This window comes from Aricia agestis, chromosome 15 (genome assembly GCF_905147365.1).
Source record: "Aricia agestis chromosome 15, ilAriAges1.1, whole genome shotgun sequence".
Lineage (NCBI taxonomy): Eukaryota > Metazoa > Arthropoda > Insecta > Lepidoptera > Lycaenidae > Aricia > Aricia agestis.
The window spans coordinates 10,495,331-10,517,214 of record NC_056420.1 but is presented as its reverse complement, the minus strand read 5'-3'; the positions used below and the strand labels follow the sequence as shown (position 1 = coordinate 10,517,214).

Here is a 21,884-nt window from a genome sequence, read left to right as displayed (position 1 = left end):
ATCGAGCCGGCTCGAAGCGAGCCTTCGAGCTGTCAGTTTTGCGGTCCACACGGTTCTCATGGCTCGATTTGGAATAAAACTATCGAGCAAAACCGTATGTGAGTACTTAGCATAAGATTCACAAACAACACCGATTCGCTTCTTAGTCGCCGATTCTCGCCGGAGCTCGCGTGCCGTTTTATTACCGAAGGTTGCTTTACAAATTATCATGGTGATCATAATTTAAACCTAGTGGCCTACAATTTTATTTAAAAACCAAGTAAAATATTATGATGTAATGGAATAGATTAATAATCAACTTGACCTTTTGCAATTAGGACTTGTCTACGAATTTATTTTATGAATCTATAATTGGTGATATCAAAACTGTTATTACTAGACTAGACTAATTGTTTGCCTTATTATTACGTTATTACACACTATAAACAAGATAGAACGGTGACGCGCGTCCGTTGCTAAGGAATCGCTCGTGTCAATTTTTGCTTTGCTTTTAGTTAAAACAAATAACTTACCCGTGCGGCCGTGGCAAGAAATACCTCCTTTTGACTGATTCACTTTCGTGCTTCTGTTTTTACAATTAGACACTGCACAATGAGGCATTTTTGCATAACCGTTCCGGTGTAATCAAGTCGAGACGTGCGCGCTGACTGAATGAACGTTCAATGAATCTTGCACGACAGAGCAAGATTGAAACACGCGTACTCCACCCGCTTAGCCGCGTTCTATCTTGATTTATTTCTGTGCATAATTATATTGAAAATATAACGTGAAACCAGTCTTAATTAAAATACTACGGAAGGCAGTTTCCAATATCCAGTTTGATGGATTAATTAAGTTTATTAAAAGTCCATTGTGGATTTTCTGTAAAGCTCTGTCTATGTGTCCAGCACGTGTCAAGGTTTACCGTTATTGACTAGCTGTATTGTGGTAAACGTACGTTTTGTGGATGAAAAACGAACACAAATACTGTTTATTAGCCTTCTTTTGAAGTCGGTACCGGCTAAGTTCTATGTCAAGGATCTCAGTTCTGAGCCGGTACCGACCTCAAAATAATGAAAAATGGGTGCTGAAGTAAGTAGTTGAGGTTTGGTCGAATTTTGAAAAAGGCACTACTAATGGGGAATAACAATTATTTCATAAATTTTAGATAATTTTAAGAAAATTGTTCTTACCATAGAAGTCAGGATAATTTTTTTGTTAAAGAATAATAATCATACAAAAGGTTTGCCTAAATTCTCAGTAAACAGAGTTTGAAAGTTAAAAAATAAATTTTATGTACAGTACTAGATTCGAACTTTGTTTTTTGTTCAATGTATTTAAATCAAATAATATAAAAAAGTAAATGTTGTAAAATTTACTGTAAAATTATTTTTGTTTTGTTATGCCATTTTTCTGATGTACAAGGACAAAATATTGCATAAATACAATATCACAGTGTAGTCTCTTATTAATTTTATTAGGTAAGGTATATACAATTTCTTAGAACTTAAACGTTAATTTAAAGGTGAAACCTGTGGTATGGACATTTCCAGGTAATTAGAAGCAAAACAACGCCCATTCTTCAGATTGTTAAAGCGCTTGCGAGGATTTCATTTGAACACGTGAAGTATTCATCAGTGTCGCTTGTGTGACATAATAGTTAACGCCTCCGTGGTCTAGTGGTATAGAGCGCGGCTCTTGACTCGGAGGTCGTGGGTTCGATTCCCGCGTTGGAAACATGTAAATTCCAAGTTTGGTTAGGACAATGCAGGCTGACCACCTGATTGTCTGACAAGTAAGATGTTCCATGCGTCGGATGGGCATGTAAAAAGTCGGTCCTGCGCCTGATCTCTCGCCGGTCGCATCGGTCTTCCGTCCCACTGGGTTATGAGAGTAAAGGAATAGAAAGTGCTCTTGTGTACTGCGCACACACTTGGGCACTATAAAATTACTCCTGCGTAGCTAGCCTGGTTTCAATGAAACCGGCCACCGTCACCGAAACCGATGTGGGAGCTATTATTATTATTATAATAGTTATGATACGTTCCCACTATCGGCACCACAGTTTGCACATAGCAAAATACAGCTGCATATATACCTACAGCATAAATATCAACATATATATTATGCAGCTAGTAGACATACATAATTATTATATACGCTTTTGTAAAAAAATTGCTTGTGTTCCCCAGCGCTCTATATATCTATGTGAAACTACATAAAAATCGGTCCAATAGTATGGAGAGATTAGTGCGCTCAAACAAACAATCAGCTTTGTAACATCAGTAGCTCTACCATAACTTTAAAGCTATAGTATTTATCGATACTCGTTACCGACTACGTAAATTTTTAGTATGGCAAATTTTACAGCGCCTCTAACGGTTGCTTGCGGAACTAAAATCGCCATACTAAATATTTACGTAGTCGGTATCGAGTATCGATAAATACTATAGCTTTAAAATCATGGTAGAGCTACTGGAGTTGGTAACGAAAAATCATCTACGTGGGTGCTACGAAAGCGTAGCACTGCTACAATTTGCTACGACTTGCTTTATATCTTATCTATATATTAATACGTGAGAAATATAAAAAAATAAATAATCCATTTTCAATTTTTCAACTTGTTGTCAGCAGACTTCAACCATAAATAAAAGAGTATAATTCGTATGTATAGGCTTATCACTCAAAAATCCATAGACTTAATATATACTATGCAAAAATCTGTCATTTTTCCTAGTAGTAGTGTCGTAGTGTGTGTAACGTTTTATTTGTTAAAAATATAGTGTGTAACAAAAATAAGTGATAATACTTTAGGGTGTGTACGTGTTCCTTGTAGAGAGTTCACTGTGAAAGTAGCAGCTCTGAAAAACGAAAATTTTTTTTCACTTTTGTATGGGCAAGGGCCCGAGCGTCACGAGTATCCTCATACAAAAGTGAAAAAAAATTTTGGTCTTTCAGCGCTGCTACTTTCGCAGTGAACTCTCTACAAGGAACACGTACACATCCTTAATTATCCCAAGTATTATCACTTATTTTTGTTACACCCTGTATATGATAAAAGCATAATTTCAAAATAATATTAGCTCGATGCACTCCTTCACCATATAAACTATAACTGTGCAAAATTTCATTCACCTACGTTTCCCCATTTTGCGTCAAAAGGGTTACAAAGTTTTTGGCTCACGTATTAATATATAGATTGTTGCGTATTTCTGTCGTAGCAAAATACTGAACAGATTTTAATGATATTTATTGTATTTTTTAATTTTTGTTGAGTGTATACAGGTTTTTTGTACATAAGAAATAACTTCATTCCATCCGGGTGCACCTTGACACCTCTCAATTTTTTTTCTAGGAAAAGTAAAAGTTCTTCTCTCTTTCCTTCATCCATTGATTATTTTCAAAGAAATGTCTAACTTCCGTTATGAAAATAAACTCTACCTAATAGTCTCAGAATATTCCTTTTGTGGTCGTACGTTTCGATGCTTTGTTTTGCATAATGTTATATCAGTTCCAATTTCCATCCTTTACACAAGTTTCCGCATGTTCTACATAACCTATACTCTTATTATAAATACTAAAGTGTTTGTAACATATTCACGTTTTAAGCAGCTGAACCAATTTAGATAAAATTTTATGTAAACAATAGATAGGTACTATGAATTGACGGGCAATGGCATAGTAGAGGTATTTTTGTATTGAAAAAAATATTGTTTGGTAAATACTGATTTGGCAATTATTACCGATTTGTATAGTCGGGATTTCACATTGTTATTTTTACTAAAAAATATTATCGGTCTTACTACAAAAGATTTAAACACCTGTTGAACAGTTGATTAGAAAAAAAAAACAGTACAAAATGGTCTCAAAACAACTGTTCAATACATGTTTAAATCTTTTGTGGTAAGACCGTTAGTATTTATCTTTATGTCTTGGCAAATAAAAAAAAAATAATAAGAAAAATTATACTTACTAAAAGTAATGAGAGATCTATCATATTATCTTTTATTTTTAAAGTCTAATCACAGACCTAAGTTCTATTTTTAACAACACACAACAATAATTGAAGAGCAATCGACTTAAGCAATCTAAATTCTCCGTAATTTCCGATGGCGAAAAATGATTTCCCATTTCCCAGGAAAATCTACTCCGGCGAAGCGTGGTCGGATTCAGCTGCGACGCTCTGACCAGAGGCCTCTCGTCCGCGCGCGCCGCAAAACCCTCCGTATGACTGTCACGATAGTGACTGTTTTCGCATGCTGCTGGCTACCTTACGCCACTATGACATTGTGGTGAGTACATAGAGCTTGAGAATCTGTGTGCTATCATTTTGTTGCGTGATTTAAAGGATCGACTTCAGTCATAGAATTTACTGATACAGAAAAACTCCAATGCAAGTATGTAATGGGTACTCTGATCCAGAAATTTTAGTCCAACATTAATATAGCTTCGATTCAGTCCAGATCCAATAAAACCGCAAAATAGTATTGTCACTATACGACAAACAAACTTCAAAGTTCAAATAACAGATTTTTTGGTTTCTACTAGGTATGTAATATGATCGCAAGAGAGGCCAGCGACGGTACCGTTATGATCCGTTTGCTCGTTTGCCCCCTTATTTTACAAAATATCCTATCAGGACGCGTTTGACATTGTTTTATTATTTGTGAGAATTTGATTATGAAAACACTTTTTTTAACCCCCAACAAAAAGAGGGGTGTCATAAGTTTGACGTGTCTGTCTGTCGGTCTGTCTGTCTGTCATCGTAGCATCCAAACGGGTGGACCGATTTTAATCTAGTTTTTTTTGTTTGAAAGCTGACCTAATTGAGAGTGTTCTTAGCTATAGCTCATCATCATCAGCCTGCTCCGTGCTAAAAAATCGCGGTTCATCTGGTTCGTAAAGGGCCGATTAGCAACTTGCAGTCGTTTGGTGGGCTTTATTGCATTGTAGTACGTGACATTTATGAATATTTGCACATTAATGGAAAGTTGACTTGGTGCTGCAGCATCACCTGGTAATCAATAGGATACCCAACTCCTCACCAACTTAGAGCAATGGTTTCGTGTTTGGGCTCATTTTAATTGCGACCACTAGTAAGACGTAGATAACCAATAAATTTTTGCATGCTGCTTCTGCAGCATCACCTGGATTCTATAGGAGCCAGCTCCATATGAACCCAAGGTGGAGGTTTCATGTTTGGACTCATATTGACGGCCTCATCCAAAAGGACATTCCTAGATGGCATTCATTGGGATATAATATGATCCTGTTGATAGGAATTATTCTGCACTATAACCAACACAAGATTAAAAAGCATGAAATAAAATAAAATTAAGAAATTTAAAAAAACCCCCGCCAAAAAACTTTAAAAAGTAATGAAATAATATATTTCACTGACATTATGTTTCAATAATTGCTAAGTGTAAAGTGATATTTTAGTCCATAATTGTTGTCAAGGTGTGTCGGGGGACCGCTAATGTAGATGTTTGATTCACATAACACACATCGTGACAACAATTATGGACTAAAATATCACTTTACACTTAGGAATTATTTAAACTTAAAGTCAGTAAAATATATTATTTCATTACTTTTTAAAGTTTTTTGGCGGGGGTTTTATTTAAATTTCTTAATTTAATTTTATTTGTAGTGTTATTGTCGAAGCTGTATAATGAATAATAATGAATTAATAAAATAGGGCTCAAATTCTGGCTATCTTATTACTTATACTGTAGTAGTATGTTTTTTTTGTGAAATAAGGGAGCAAACGAGCAAACGGGTCACCTGATGGAAAGCAACTTCCGTCGCCCATGGACACTCGCAGCATCAGAAGAGCTGCAAGTGCGTTTCCGGCCTTTTAAGAGGGAATAGGGTAATAGGAGAGGGTAGGGAAGGGAATAGGGTAGGGGATTGGGCCTCCGGTAAACTCACTCACTCGGCGAAACACAGCGCAAGCGTTGTTTCACGCCGGTTATCTGTGAGAACGTGGTATTTCTCCGGTCGAGCCGGCCCATTCGTGCCGAAGCATGGCTCTCCCACGTTAAGAGTAAAGTTAATTGATATCTCCTATCTCAATTTAAAAGCCCAGCATCTTTATTATCTTATTAGAAAAATATCGTCATTTTCTTCCATTTCTGTTAAATAAACTTTATCTACAGTAAACATTTGCTCATAAAATTGGTAAACAATTTTCCTCTAATTAAAAGAAGACAACAAAAGTTGAAATTAATCCGATTTTTGCTTTATTAATTTTAATGACTTGATCATGTCAAATATTATCAAAGTATTTATTAACTTGAACTTTTCTATTTTGGGAATAAAAGGGCGGAAATTACTCCAATATTATCATAAACAACTTGTTATAAGAATTACAAAATAAACTGCTAATTTTTCATTCAAGTCTGCGCTGTAATTTTCTCGATATAATTACATGCACGTATTACCCAAATTATTGTTCTTTGTATATAGCGTAGTATATAGCATTCGAAATATCGAGTTACTTTTCAAATTGGTTGCATTATTAAACTTGGACAGCATTAGAAAAAAAACAAAGACCACAATTATTATTAACCTCTTACTCTATATGGGTTTCCGCAAGCGGCAAGCCATTAGTAGGTACCTCGATCGTGGGTATCGCAGACACAATAGATATTCAATTGTTATGCGGCACCCAGGTGCCGCTTGGGAGTTGTTGATGGGTTGATAGTTGATACTAATATTACAAATGCGAAAGTGTGTATCTGTCTGTCTGTTACGCTCAAACCGCTGAACCTATTTTGTTGAAATTAGTGTATGGAAATACTTTGAGCCCCAAGAAACGACATAGGATACATTTTATTCCGGAAAAATGTACGGTTCCCGCGCGATCACGAATTTTGGCGCAACGGGCGTCATCTTAGCAATTATTTGCTCACGGTTTCAATGTCGCAATGTGAATGACGTGACAAGGTAAATGTGGTCCACTTTAATACTAAGTACTCACATATGGTTTTGCTCGATCGAGCAATAACGACGAGCAAAACCCGCGGCACGAGCTTTCGTCCACACATTCAGCATTGCTCGATAGTTTTATTCTAAATCGATATATTTAATTCCATCAAGCCGTTAGCCGGCTCGATGCGAGCCTTCGAGCTGTCAGTTTTGCGGTCTACACTGTAAAGCCGCCATTCCACCGCGGCGCACGCTGTGCACGGCCACGCGGCACACGGGTTTATTAGTTTGACTACGTGGATCAATGTTTCCACTGCAGCACACGCTATGCACACGGCCACGACTATGTACAACTGTAGCGCAGCACAGTTTTGAATACTATGTACACGCTTCCGTGTATCCCGTGCACAGCATGCGTAGCGTGGCCAGCGTTGAGCTACGTGTGCACCATATTCGAGCAAGCTACCGTAGCTCACGTAACGTGAGTCAATTCGTGCTTAGCGTGTCCGTGGGTTGCAGTGGACACAGTTTCTTACAAAGCGAAGTTTGACGCACGTGCGTAGTCTCTATCGAGCAAAGCCGCATGTGAGTACTTAGTCTTAGACAACATATTCCAGATCACTAGTATCTTTTCTTACATGAAATTAATTTAATTAAAGCCAAAAAGAAAACTGCATCTTCCCCATTATAGGTACATGCTGGACCGTCAATCAGCGGTGCACGTGCCGGCGCGGGTCCAGGACCTGTTCTTCATCATGGCCGTCTCCAACTCGTGCATGGACCCGCTCGTCTACGGCTCCTACACCCTCGACAAGAATCTCGTCTATAAGACGCTGAGGAAGATCTTCTGTGGACATAAGCTGACAGGTGATATTTTTGTGGAGAATTAAGGAATACTTCGGAGTAGGGTTGCCAGGCGACAGGCGTCCGGATAAATTCGGCCACAGTCAGGTTTATCTATTAGATGTTAAATTGGTTTGTTAAAACAGAGTACATGCGTTGCCGAACGTATTGTCATGCTGAGAGTGTAGTGTTTAGGAGAAAGTTTCTGGGTATTTTTAAATACAAAATATGTCCGGCTAAGCTGACTGCTGCAAGGCGTTTCGGTTTAGCGACCTGGCAACCCTACTTCGGAGCTAGATCGAAAAGTTTCACATATTATGGGAAAATTATTTCCGTCCTTTTATTGCGACAAGGGTATATACACGGGATAGATCATTCTGAAATGATGTGTTGTGTCACTTTGACCGTAACAGCTGATGTGTATTGACTATTTTGACGTGGGAGAGCCATGCTTCGGCACGAATGGGCCGGCTCGACCGGAGAAATACCACGTCCTCACAGAAAACCGGCGTGAAACAGCGCTTCCGCTGTGTTTCGCCGAGTGAGTGAGTTTACCGGAGGCCCAATCCCCTACCCTTTTCCTTTCCCTACCCTCCCCTATTTCCTTCCGTACCCTCCCCTATTCCCTTCCCTACCCTGCCCTATTACCCCTTAAAAGGCCGGCAACGCACCTGCAGTTCTTTTGATGCTGCGAGTGTCCATGGGCGACGGAAGTTGCTTTCCATCAGGTGACCCGTCTGCTCGTTTGCCCCCTTATTTCATAAAAAAAAATTGTGTAATGTGTATGTCTACAGTTCTACACAGTACTCATCTAGGTACAGTTTTTAATCTAGATTCTAACTTTAAGAAATTGCAAGGAACCTCATGTTTTTTAGGTTATGTAAATAATATGAACTTTATTACCAGGCCCTTTAGCCAAAACTCTTTATTTGTAGCTTCTTTATAGAATCGACGATCTGTTGTCATTGGATTGACATAAGCGTTCGATAATAATATTATTATGAAGTTGTCATTCGACTCGTGTAATTTCAATTCCATACATTTTGATCGATGATTGTATAAAGAAGAAATAAAGAAAACTTCTTGGCTAAAGGGCCTGGTCTCTCGCTTTGACTATACTTCAAACATAATTATAATATTATATACTATGTATAGGAAACTGCGTTTTTACTATGTATGTTTACGGTTCAGCCACCGGTATATAATAAATAAAAATGAATCTATATTTCCCACGACATCACGCGTAAACGGCTGGACCGATTATGCTGAAATTTGGTATAAAGATACTTTGAGTCCCGGAAAAGGACATAGGATACATTTTGTCCTGGAGAAATGTACGGTTACTGCACAATATACTTTTATGATTTGCGCGTAAACTATTCAATCGATTTTGATGAATATTGGTATGGATATACTTTGAGTCTCGGGGAAATACTTTTTGTCCCGGAAAATTTACGGTTCCGGCACAATAAACTTTTGTAATTTTCGCCTAAACTATTCAATGTATTTTGCTGAAATTTGGTACAGAGATACTTTGAGTCCTGGAAAAGAACATATGATACATTTTGTCCCGGAAAAATGTACGATTCCCACACAATATACTTTTATGATTTGCGCGTAAACTATTCTATCGATGTACGGGAACAACTGCTATAAACCAAAGTTCACGCGGACGAATTCGCGGGCAACAGCTAGTTTATAATATTATGAATATTATTGTTATAATTTCCTGAAATTGCTTGGTTGTGTCGATTACCTATATCATAAAACAACGTGAACATACAATTTTAATGACGTAAAACTTGAAATAGAATTTAATAATTTCCCAAATAATACTCATTGTCATTATACATATGTACTCGAAACACTCAATGATAAACGTAAAATATTAGCCTTAAAAGGAATTTTGTGATAACATTCCTTAGCAGCCAGTTGGTAGCCATTACTTATATAATTTTAGTCCACAATATATGAATATTGTATAAGGGGTTCCTTTAGAATGTCGTATAAAGAGCCAAGTTTTATTGAATTTTCTGTCACTAAGCTGCGTCTTTTAAACTGAAATATGAAGCTAGTATTTTAGTTCCTACTATAAATTTGTACCCAGTTTTATCATCATGTTTTTTCATCATTATCAAAGCTTTTTTTACCGACTTTAAAAAAGGAGGTTATCAATTCGACCTGTATGTATTTAATATTTTCAGAACTGCCGACACAACAGTTTTTGTATAATATTATTATGTTATTGTTATTATTGGTCTATATCAGCGTCTGAACAAATGTGTCAAATTTCAAAAGAGTATGTAATATGAATTTATGTTTTTATGTTTGTGTTCGCATATCTCCGGAACTACAAGTCCGATTTAAGTAATTCTTTTTTTGTTGTACTAACCGTATTGTTCAACTTAGGGAATGCTGCAAGTTCGGATTAGCTTCAAAATATTAACCAATTAACAACGCTATTAAAATATAAACTAGTGTCACAAAACTTTCAAAAACAGGGAATTAGCGGGCCCCTAGACCTACAATAATATTAAACAATAATTTATTGAACAACTTATTTGACAATAAGATCGAAAGGCGTTCAATATTAACCCTAGAGTCTAGACGGTCAATAATATTGCACAATATGTCATACTAGATGACGCCCGCAACTCCGTTGCGCCAAAATTCGTTTATCGCGTGGGAACCGTACATTTTTTCGGGATTAAGAGTATCCTATGTCCTTTCCCGGGACTCAAAATATATCCATACCAAATTTCAGCTAAATTGGTTCAGCGGTTTAAGCGTGAAGAGGTAACAGACAGACAGACAGACACACTTTCGCATTTATAATATTAGTATGGATTGCACAATAAAATTGATCGTCTAAGGGCCCGCTTACTCATCATCATCATCTTCTTTTTCTTTTTCTTACTGAATAGCACGGCTTTTGTCTTGTAGCTAAATATGATGTCTTGGCTTTTGTTCTATTTTAGGTGGGCGTTACGCATGCCACCGAAGATTTTAATCTTTTTAGGTCCACTTTGCATCCTTGCATTGCATCTTTATTAAACTTAACTATGGGTTAAATCTTATTTAAAAAATTCTCGTGTCACAATTTTAGGCCGCGTACTCCTCCGAAACGGCTTTACTGATTTTATCCAAATTTTATATGCATATTCAGTGGGTCTGAGAATCGGCTACTGGGTACTTATTACATTGATAAGTGCATTTGTTGAATAAATAATAGTAAATTATTACAACTCGAGACTGACGGCGACCATTGTTTGTGCGATGGGATAGCGATGGACGTTGCCATGGTGACATACTTATTTAGTCACTTCAATAAAATAATATAGGTGAAATACTTTATATGGCAAAGAAACGTTTGCCGGGACAGCTAGTAAAATATGAAAAGAAAAACAAGAGAGACAACATTATATATTTAACCTAATCTATAACTTTAACCTAGATCTGCGCTAGTGTAGAAACTGAGAATATATTATTTTTAACTCATATTTTCCCATTTGTATAAGCCTGAAGGAACTGGCGTCCGTCTCACCCTTAAACCGGATGTAAGGGAAGGGGGGCATGATGGGGTATCGCAAGCCGTCTATGAATCGTCTTTATTACCGCCGTATAAAGCTATGAAACAACGTTCACCAAGAAGGGTGAGCAAAGATGGATCGACTTCCTCACTCAGGAATAGCGCGGTATCACAAAATAATTCAGCTCTGATGTATTTTTAATGCAAAATGTATCTATTAAAAAAAACCCCCGCCAAACAACTTTAAAAAGTAATGAAATAATATATTTTACTGACTTTAAGGTTAAATAATTCCTAAGTGTAAAGTGATATTTTAGTCCATAATTGTTGTCACGGTGTGTGTTATGTGAATCAAACATCTACATTAGCGGTCCCTAAAATATCACTTTACACTTAGGAATTATTTAAACTTAAAGTCAGTAAAATATATTATTTCATTACTTTTTAAAGTTGTTTGGCGGGGGTTTTTTAAATTTCTTAATTTAATTTTATTTCATGCTTTTTAAACTTGTGTTGGTTATAGTGCAGAATAATTCCTATCAACAGGATCATATTATATGCCAATGAATACCATCTACGAATGTCCTTTTGGATGAGGCCGTCAATATGAGTCCAAACATGAAACCTCCACTTTGGGTTCATATGGAGCTCGGCTCCTATAGAATCCAGGTAATGATTACCAGGTGATGCTGCAGCACCAGATCAACTTTCCATTAATGTGTTTTCTAAACTTTCCAAAAATATTCATAAATGTCACGAACTAGAATGCAATAAAGCCCACCAAACGACTGCAAGTTGCTAATCGGCCCTTCACGAACCAGATGAACCGCGATTTTTCAGCACGGAGCAGGCTGATGATCATGAACTATAGCTAAGAACACTCTCAATGAAGTCAGCTTTCAAACAAAAAAAACTAGATCAAAATCGGTCCACCCGTTTGGATGCTACGATGCCACAGACAGACAGACAGACAGACCGACAGACAGACACGTCAAACTTATAACACCCCTCTTTTTTGTCGGGTGTTAAAAAGTTAAGAGCGAGAAAGAAAATTGAAAAAAAAAATCTCAATTTTTTGCTTATAACTTTTTTTATTTAGGATAAAAAGTTTTATAAACATATTTGTAGGCAAAATAATTTGCAACAAATCATGATTTATAAGTAAATTTTTTGTAAGACGTAAAGTTTCCAAGATATCAGAAAAAATGTACGGTTCCTGCGCGATAAATTAATTTTGGCGCAACGGAGTTGCGGGCATTATCTAATCTTTTAGAGGATTATTAAGATTTTTAGAGGTCAAGATAAAAATCTGATGATATATTTTTGCGTGAAGCCTACGCATTATAATGAAGATTCGTAAAGAAATTGAGAAATGTTTTATTCAGTGTCGAATGAATTGAATTAGTTAACAATAAAAAATATGTAACCTTTAAGAATGTTTCAAAGAACTTTTATAATTCTTAATGGAGATTGTATTAAATGAAGTTTCTTTTCGCAGATGAAAAGACAGCCAACTTGGAAGTTTTCGCGATGAACAGAACTAAAAATATTACGAGCAAAAGTGTAAGTGATTTTTCCTATCTGCATACGTGTATCAAAATACAATGTACATTTTACTGGTGAATTTTTAAAAGGGACGCAGCAGGCGAATTTCGAAAGTATAGAAGTAAAATATTGAAAAGATATGCGAACTCCAGTTTGATAAAATCCTCTTAATAGTTTAAATACCTAATTCTTGGCTTTGCATGTCGCTCTGCGGTCGAGTTTCGCCGTCCGGTCGAACAACAAAGGGTTATAATAATATGGCCGACTGCATGATGCGGTCATGTTGCAGTCGTGTACGACTTCAACGCGACTGCTCTAGAGCAGTCGCTCCCGACTGCAAACGTTCGTCTATGGCCATGCAGTCTTAGGGTTGACCCGACAGATATTATTATTGACAATAATAATATTCTCAGACAAACATCCAAGGCGCCAATAATAGGACAGTCAACGATTATAATTATATAATGTACCATCGAGGAAATTGATTCCTAGGCAGTTGACAGACCCACGTCATTTAATCAGCTTATGTCAATATAATGTTAGCTATGATCGGTTGGATGGGTTTGACAGAACGCGACCAAATTACTTAGGTCCTCCATCTGTCAAGGAATCAAATTCTTTGATAGTACATATAATATGTATAATATACATTTTTAATATATTTAAAATATTTAGGTCCAATGCAGCCGCCGGTCCACTATGCGGTTTGAAGAGACGATGCTGGTCGCCCCCAGTGCTAACTCCGCCCCTGTTTCTTGTTGGAGGGACGACAAGGACTTACCGGAGAAAAATGAAATATTCACCTTACAGTACTAAGCATAAGGATGATTTTTGTGTAGCGGTTATCGCCGCTAGTGAATATTAATGTGCTATTTTGTGTATATATGAATAAATGGTATTTTGATGTTATTTTCTAGTTGATTTTCTAGCCTTCTGTAAGTTCTTTTATGTTGAGCACTTTATACGATATTAGTGCAGATTCTTTGCTTGTTCCATCTCATGGAATGCCATCTACACTGACATAGTATGTACTACGTACTAGACTCGACAACGCAACACAATGCTTGGTCACATTCAACGTAATCTAAATAGCAGCAGTGCACTTAGTCGCCCGCGAGCTCTTCTGTACGCCAGACGTACCACAATCAAAAACGAAACCAAAAAAAGTCGCAAAAATGCCTAGTTGTGGGTTAAGATACTGCAAAAATGATTCCAGTAACACTTCCAAATGCAACGGAATAACATTTCATCGGTATTAGCATTCTTATTTAATTATTTTCAATTAAAATACGAACATTCAATTACAAGGCGAAGTCACGCGCCATTTTGCATTGGCATAGAGTAGTAGATGCAGAGTGTAATGTAGGCAGAATACAAATCTATGATAAGACGACGATGAATGAAGTACTTACTCACGTAGACGAGTTTGTATTTTGGTAATATGTATTTAAAATATTACGTACATTATACATGCGTACATTATAATAATTTTATTATGGTACATATTTGAAAATATATAAGTAATTTAAATAAGGTAATTAGCTATAGTGGACTATGGATCCATATTAATTATAAATTTTATAAAAAAGTGAATTTTTATTTTTATTTTATCTACTTACTGAAATGGATTCTGCATTCATTCGAGTGTAGGCACTAAACTGTGTCACTTCTGCAGTACTGATCTATAGCAATCACCGCCCCGCCTCCCTCCCCGCTCATGCCTCAAGTGCGACATGTTTTTTGTTCGCAATAGCTGCTCTAGTACGTAGTACTTACTACCTCAGTGGCCATCTATATAGTTTTATGCCATGAAACAAACATTAAATGGTTATGTCATGGCATAAAACTATAATATACTGAATGTCAACCTTTGTATGACAGTGCCTCGTTATTTTGACTATAGTAGTTATAAACAAATACACCTCAACTTGAAAAGCTTAAGTAATTATAATCTTGAAGTTGTTGTATTCTGAATAATTATGATAAGTATAGAGAAACATCACCTCCATTTATTTTAGATGGTTTGTTTACGTAACTTGTGGTATAGTCCAAGGATTAAAATGATAATTGAAATTTCCTTACTATCTGCATCCTGCTTTCCGTCGTTTTCTGACAGGATTACAAGTCCTAAATGTAGAACGAGCCAAAACACTTCGAAATTTACCAAGCAACTTAATAATATAAGCTACAATATAAAGAGGAATAGAATTTAAGCATTTCGATTCTAGTTCAGTTTCAAATTTCAATATTGTCATTTTCAGGTAGCATTTTAGTCGCAATTAATTTGTTTCTCATTCAGTCGGAATTCAGTCTCATTTAAGGCTGTCTGAGGTGGTTAGGGGATAGCTAGAAATTTTAATTTTATTATAAAGGTAAGATTTTGAGATTTTCAATGTGACCCTACGGAACGCGCCTGACACGCTTGAAAGCTTATTATTTAAAATACGGTACGGTACTGTAGATATTATATTAACTAAAAAATCAGCCTGTAGGAGGATCACGTGCTATAAATAGGTGTAGTAAGGTGAGTAAAATATGAAGAAATGTACACAAAAAGCTTTCACGTGAGTAACACTCCTAAGTGCTACTGAGAAAACATTTCCATTAAGGCAGTACTTTATAAAACAAATATTACATTACTATTTTAAATAATAATTCTTACTAGGGATCGCCCAAAGTTGGAATTCGACCTTAGTTTCAACGACATTAGGAGTCCTACTACCTGTATTTTGTAAAAAAATATTGACTTTATCATATTTTTTTCTAATCTTGTCTCTGGGACTCAGCTGATCTCAGACTGGCCGTGTAGGCATTGTCTTAGTATTTAAGATTTAATAAAAAAAAAACTATAATTCATTTTCAATTTGTCACCTTGTTGTCAACAGACTTCAACCATAAATAAAAGATTATAATTCGTATGTATAGGCTTGTCACTCAATAATCTGTCATTTTTCCTAGTGTGTGTGTTGTAGTGTGTGTAATGTTTTATTTGTTACAAAAATGTATGATAAAAGCATAATTTCAAAATAATATTAGCTCGATGCACTCCTTCACCATATAAACTATAACTGTGCAAAATTTCATTCACCTACGTTTCCCCATTTTTCGTCAAAAGGGATACAAAGTTTTTGGCTAACGTATTAATATATAGATAAATAATAGTAAAAACCTTATAAAAGCAGTTTAATTAATTCGAAACTTTGTATACATAATAAGAACAAATAACAATGCAATAAAATGTTTGTTGCCGCCAGTGATAAGCAGCAACGATTAGGTGCGAAGAAAGTTAGTTTCGACTGATTTTCTACTGCAGAGATAGTAATTTTTGGGAGAGAGAAATAATACGTCTAGCCTCAGTGATAGAAATTTAGCGTATATTCAAATTTTACAAATGTCAAGGATAACGGGAAATTTGGGGAACAATTAGCCAATCAGCGACCTTGACGTACGCGCGTAAATTTTAACGTTCCCGAATCGATCAGCTGATTGGCGTAGGTATATTAACGTTTTTACCTACTAGCCGTCTTTACTCTATGACACACAGATTATAATACCCAACATGCCCGCGGCCTTGAAAGCAGTAGCTTACAATGTCTTCTGCAGTCTAAGTCTCTCGCCATGAGTGTTCGTTGTCCACCAGTGGACATATCTTGGTATAGGCTCGCCTCAGGACTCCCGACGACGTTCTGATGTCGGCTACTCTGGCAATACCATCGCTGCCGTTAATCGTTCTCACGACACGACCGAGCTGCCACTTCAGCGGGGGTAGAGAAGAGTCCTTGATCAGAACCAGCTGGTCCGGTGATAGTTCCGCCGAATTCTGCCTCCATTTGGTCCTGGTCTGCAGCTCCGAAACATATTCTTTGGCCCAACGCGTCCAGAAATGTTGCCGTAGTTGTTCAACCCTTTGATATCGGGTCAACCGATGTATCGGTTCCTGCGTCAGGTCCTCCTCGCATACTGGCGCTGTGAGAGGTCGGCCGATGAGGAAGTGTCCAGGGCTGAGTGGAGAGTAGTCTGCTGGATCCGACGACAGGGGTGCCAGCGGCCGTGAGTTCAGTACCGCTTCAATTTGGGTCAGTACTGTGGTAAGCTCCTCGAAGGTCAGGTGAGCACCACCAACCACTCGCCGCAGGTGGTACTTGCACGATTTCACCCCCGCTTCCCACAAGCCACCAAAATGAGGGGAATATGGAGGTATAAAAGAAAACTCGATATTTTGACTTCTAGCGTAATCAACAATGTCTTTGCTACATGAAGATAAAAACTGAGCGAAATCATTACAAAGACCTACGAAATTGCGTCCATTGTCAGAAAAAATTTGACATGGTTTTCCACGTCGGGAAATAAACTTGAGAGCGAGTAGATATGCGTCAGTGGATAGGTCGCTGACAAGCTCCAAGTGTATAGCTCGTGTAGTAAAACAAATAAATAAACAGATGTATGATTTTATTAATTTTGCGCCCCTACCTTTGCGGCTTAAAACGAACACTGGCCCTGAGTAATCAGCTCCGCTACGATCAAAAGGGTAGCTAGGTGTAAGGCGTTCCCTAGGTAGGTTGCCCATAAGGGGGCTTAGCGTCTTACCTCTAACTCGCGTGCAGACAACACACTGATGAGTCACCTTCCTAGCTAAATTCCTGCCGGATATAGGCCACCACTTCTCGCGCAAGTGGTATAACAGAGCCTGTGGGCCGCAGTGTAAATATTGCTTGTGTTCGTATATGAACAATAAACGTGTAAAATTGTGTTTAGAACACAGCAATATGGGATGTTTTTTATTAAAATTAAATTCGACAGAATTATTTATTCTGCCGCCTACGCGAATTAAATCATTTTCATCCAAAAATAAATTTAAACTAGCTAGTCGACTTGACTTTATACATTTACCATTTTTGAGTAAATCATATTCCTGTGGAAATGACATTTTTTGCGCCCATTTAGCTAATAATAGTACGGCACGTCTCACTTCATCTATACCTAACGCACCCGTCAGCTGATTTGCCTTGTTGCACGGCCGACAGTTGTGAGTAAAGCGTAGAATATAGGCGGCGGAACGACTCATACGATTAAACTGCGAAAATTTACTAAACGGAAATAAAGTTTCATCTGTATAATTATTGTTATCAACTTTACATGACAGTGAGTGCAAGGTATTTGATTTTAGTTCCGGTAAATCATTAAAAGTGTCACTCATATTGGAATTAAACTGTGCATTACAATCAAAATTAAGGTTTCTCAAGAACATAGGGCCTTCCCACCATACATTAGAGGAAACCAAATTTTCAAGGCTGACCCCGCGGCTTACCAGATCGCTCGGATTATCCTTGCCGCTGACGTGTTGCCAGGAAAACTTTCCTGTCAGGTCGTGAATTTCAGCGACACGATTCTGAACAAATGTTTTGAGTAAGTTAGGAGACATGCGTAGCCAGCCTAAAACAATTGTTGAATCGGTCCAAAAGGTGACGTTATCGAACTTACGAGTAAGCGAACTATTAATTTTATCGTATAGCCTAGCACCCAGCACCGCGCCGCACAGTTCTAGCCTAGGTATGCTGACAGGCTTTAATGGGGCAACCTTTCCTTTGGAAATTAATAACCTCACTTGTAAGTTATCTCCACGTATAGAACGTACGTATGCGCAGGCGCCATATGCAGTTTGTGAGGCATCTGTGAATATGTGTAACTCATTACGAGTTGAGTTGCACTGAAAAACATGTCGCGGGATCTTAATTGCGGAAAGATAAGACAAATCGATAACAAACCTGTTCCATGTTTTTATTACGTCAGTAGGAAGGGGATCGTCCCATTGTAACTTTAGCAACCACAGTTTTTGTAACAGAACCTTACCGATAATAACAGACGGACTCAATAGACCTAACGGATCGAATATTTGGGAAACTGTAGACAAAATTGTGCGCTTTGTGATTGAAGTGTCGGATGGCTGGAACTGTGTGTTAAAATTAAGCTCATCGCTCACGTTACACCAACCCAAGCCTAATGTTTTGCTTTGAATGTTATCAGTAAAGTTAAAGTCACGAAACGTGTTTTGCGTATTGTCGTTATTATTATTTAGAGACGCAAGACCTGCATCTTCATCGAGTTCAAAGTTGAAAACCCATTTTCTTAATGGAAAGCAGCCGGAACTTAATGTATCAGCAGTGTCTTTACAAATTTTTAAAAGATCAATTTCAACCTTAACCTTAACCTCACCGGAAGTTAGAAGGTCATCCACGTACATGTCATTATTTATGACCCTTCTGACCTCAGGGTCAGAACATTCGGTAGCTAGTTGCTTTAGACAGCGCACACTGAGAAAAGGTGCGGATGCCGTACCATACGTGACCGTATTTAAGCGATAAACATCTAGTGGCTTCGATGTATCCTCGCGCCATATGATTAGCTGCAAATCCCGCTGAGAGGGCGCCACTAGCACTTGCCGGTACATTTTAGCACAATCGGCCTTTGCCGTAAACCTAAACTGTCTAAATCTTAATAAAATACCTAACAGATCTCCCTGAATAGGCGGCCCGACGCGCTGAATGTCGTTAAAAGAAATTCCGTTGCAAGTAGCAGCGCTAGCATCAAACAACACGAAGTTTAGTCGTTGTACTGTGCTCGCGAAATACTCCGTGATGTGGCAAAAAATAATTAAGGTTCGAGTAGGTATCGACCTTGGTCATGTGACCTAGGTCAACATACTCTCGCATAAAATCAACGTATAGTTGTTTGTAACTAGAAGGTGCGCGAGATAGCCGCTTCTCTAATGCTAAGAAACGGCGTTTAGCTTGGGAATAAGATTCACCTAAAACCTCGGCTGAGTTTTTGAGTGGAATGTGAACCACAAATCTACCATGATTGTCGCGTGTAGTATTTGTAACGAAACTTTGTTCACAGGCCAGCTCGTCCTCCGTATGCGAATTTCGAGGCAAAGTTAACTCTTCGAGTTCCCAGAACTTACGTAATTGATCGTCTATAGTGGATGGACTGAGCTCAGTACTAACGTTACATTGGACATGTCCCCTGCGCACAATGCTAGAATCTATTGGACCCGAAATTATCCAACCTAGCTTAGTGTTTTGTAAAAACGGACCGCTCGGTAGACGCATCTTGCCATCGATAAGCAAGTCCCAAAAATGATCCGCTCCTATCAAAACATCAATTTTTTGTGACCCTAAAAACTGCGTATTTGCCAGCTGAACGTTATCAGGAATTTGAAAGCGTTTACAAGAATTATGCACCTGAACAGCTGGCAATGTAGGTGTTATTACGTTTAAAACGTAACATTGAATTTGTTTTGAGTAGGCACTCACGCGAGACTTAATTTTTACATTACAAGAATGCGAAGAATGCGATACGACATTGCCTACTCCGCATATTTCTTGAATGGACTGTATAAGCTCGATATCTAATTTTTTACAAAGTGAATTTGTTATAAAACTGCTTTGGCTACCACTGTCGAGTAACGCGCATGCTAAATGATAAATATTGTATCTATCGGGGATCTCGACCATAGCAGTAGATAACAAAACGGGTTGCACATTAATGCAGTGCGAATCTATTATGTGCGTGTCTGTGTGAACGTTATTTGCCTGAATGAGGTTCGCCTTATCACATTAACACTGTACAGTGATGCGCGTTGCGCTTGCACTTGAAATCGACGATTCAGTCGACGGGCTCTTCGCAACAAAGCTCGATGTGTTATCGGAATCGTTAAAATGTAATAGCGAATTATGTTTCAAGTTACATTTCTTACAAGACCCGAATACGCAAGTGTTAACGGAGTGCCCGGCGCGCAAACAGTTGTTACATAGGCTGTGTTCTTGGACAACTTTAAGTTTCGATTTTAAATCCATCGCGATAAATTGAGTACAAGTGTAAAGTGGGTGATTACCTTTGCATACAACACAAATAGGCTTGCGAACAGTGCGACCGGCTGACTTATTAGTTGAAACATTATTACAGTGTGAAACATTACTTCTTACTGTTATATTTGGTTTTCTATTAAAATCGGTGCTAGGGCTATCTTTGCTATGCGATAAAATTAAAGTTTCTAGTAAGTCAGCCCTATTTTTCAGAAATTGAATTAAATGTTCAATCTTTAAAACTAATTTGGAGTTACGGTCAGACAAAAGAGAACCTTTGTGCTCCTCCCAGTGCCTCTCAGTAATTTTATCTAACTTTGAGGTGATGATATGGATTACTAGTGTGTCCCATGAGTCTGTAGCTTCACCTAGGGTTTTAAGAGCGCGTAAATTATTAATTATGGTGTCTATAAGCTTCCTAATTAGTGAAGGTGACTCTTTAGACAGTGGTTGTATAGAAAATAGTGCCTTGACATGACTCTGAACTAAAAGCCTAGTGTTATCATATCTGTTCAACATCAGTTCCCACGCAACAGAATAGTTTGAGGCTGAAATTTCAATGGAATTAATTACCATCTCTGCGCTTCCTTTAAGAGAGGATTTAAGGTAATGGAATTTTTGTATATTACTTATATCCTGTGAATTATGTATCAAAGACAAATAAGTATCCCTGTACTCTAGCCAGTGCTCATATAAGCCATCAAATGTAGGTAAAGTGATAACCGGTAATTTAACGGAGGATTGTGTAGTGCTATTGCATACCTTGGAGCTATCCGCGGCCTCTCCATCGACACAGAGAGATTCTGCATGTGACAGAGTGCTGTAGTAACTGTCTTCAAACAGCTGACGCTGATTTAGTTGATCATCAATGTCACAGTCTGGAACAGTATTTTCAAGTTGTGTTTGAATATCACAGAATTCATTAAATAATGTATGGACACCGGTTATTCTTAGTTTTAAATCTATTTTAGATTCTCTAGTTAAAGGCGTTTTAATAGTGTCAACATAATTTGAAAATTTAGTTAATCTGCCTTTGAGAATTCCGCGTTTTTTAATTAGATCTCGCATGATCTGCACAGTCTTATCATCATGAACGTTTTTATAGGGTGATTTGTCGCGGGTCTGGCTAGACTGACTAGACCGACCTTCCATATCCCTGTCCATCAATGGCATAATAGTGGCTTATGTGA

At 37.7% G+C, this 21,884-nt stretch overlaps 2 protein-coding genes across 2 annotated transcripts in view; one reads left to right on the top strand and one right to left on the bottom strand.

Moving 5' to 3' along the window:
* The window catches only part of LOC121734086 (gonadotropin-releasing hormone II receptor-like), a 39,554-nt gene extending 25,826 nt beyond the window's left edge, over nt 1-13,728 (top strand). Inside the window, exons 5-8 of the mRNA XM_042124499.1 lie at nt 4,118-4,271; nt 7,604-7,779; nt 12,783-12,847; nt 13,505-13,728. Coding sequence (XP_041980433.1) covers nt 4,118-4,271; nt 7,604-7,779; nt 12,783-12,847; nt 13,505-13,645 — 536 coding nt within the window. The 3' untranslated portion in view covers nt 13,646-13,728. The remainder of the gene's footprint in view (nt 1-4,117; nt 4,272-7,603; nt 7,780-12,782; nt 12,848-13,504) is intronic.
* A 2,705-nt stretch (nt 13,729-16,433) lies between these two features.
* Nucleotides 16,434-21,867, bottom strand: LOC121734470. The gene is made up of 5 exons (XM_042125082.1): nt 21,840-21,867; nt 21,457-21,572; nt 18,138-18,218; nt 17,417-17,516; nt 16,434-17,239 (listed from the first exon to the last, which is right to left on the bottom strand). Exons 1-5 carry the CDS (start codon nt 21,865-21,867, stop codon nt 16,434-16,436), a joined length of 1,131 nt encoding a protein of 376 aa, XP_041981016.1.
* Nucleotides 21,868-21,884: the final 17 nt, after the last annotated feature.

Excerpts from the sequence above, each read along its gene's own strand:
- LOC121734470 (XM_042125082.1), bottom strand. The coding sequence starts at position 21,867 with ATGCCATTGATGGACAGGGATATGGAAG. Across the intron at positions 18,219-21,456 it reads AGGCCGCGGATAGCTCCAAG|AATCGTGTCGCTGAAATTCA; the intron begins GTATGCAATAGC and ends ACATTTGTTCAG. Across the intron at positions 17,517-18,137 it reads AGGATAATCCGAGCGATCTG|GCTCTGTTATACCACTTGCG; the intron begins GTAAGCCGCGGG and ends TGCGGCCCACAG.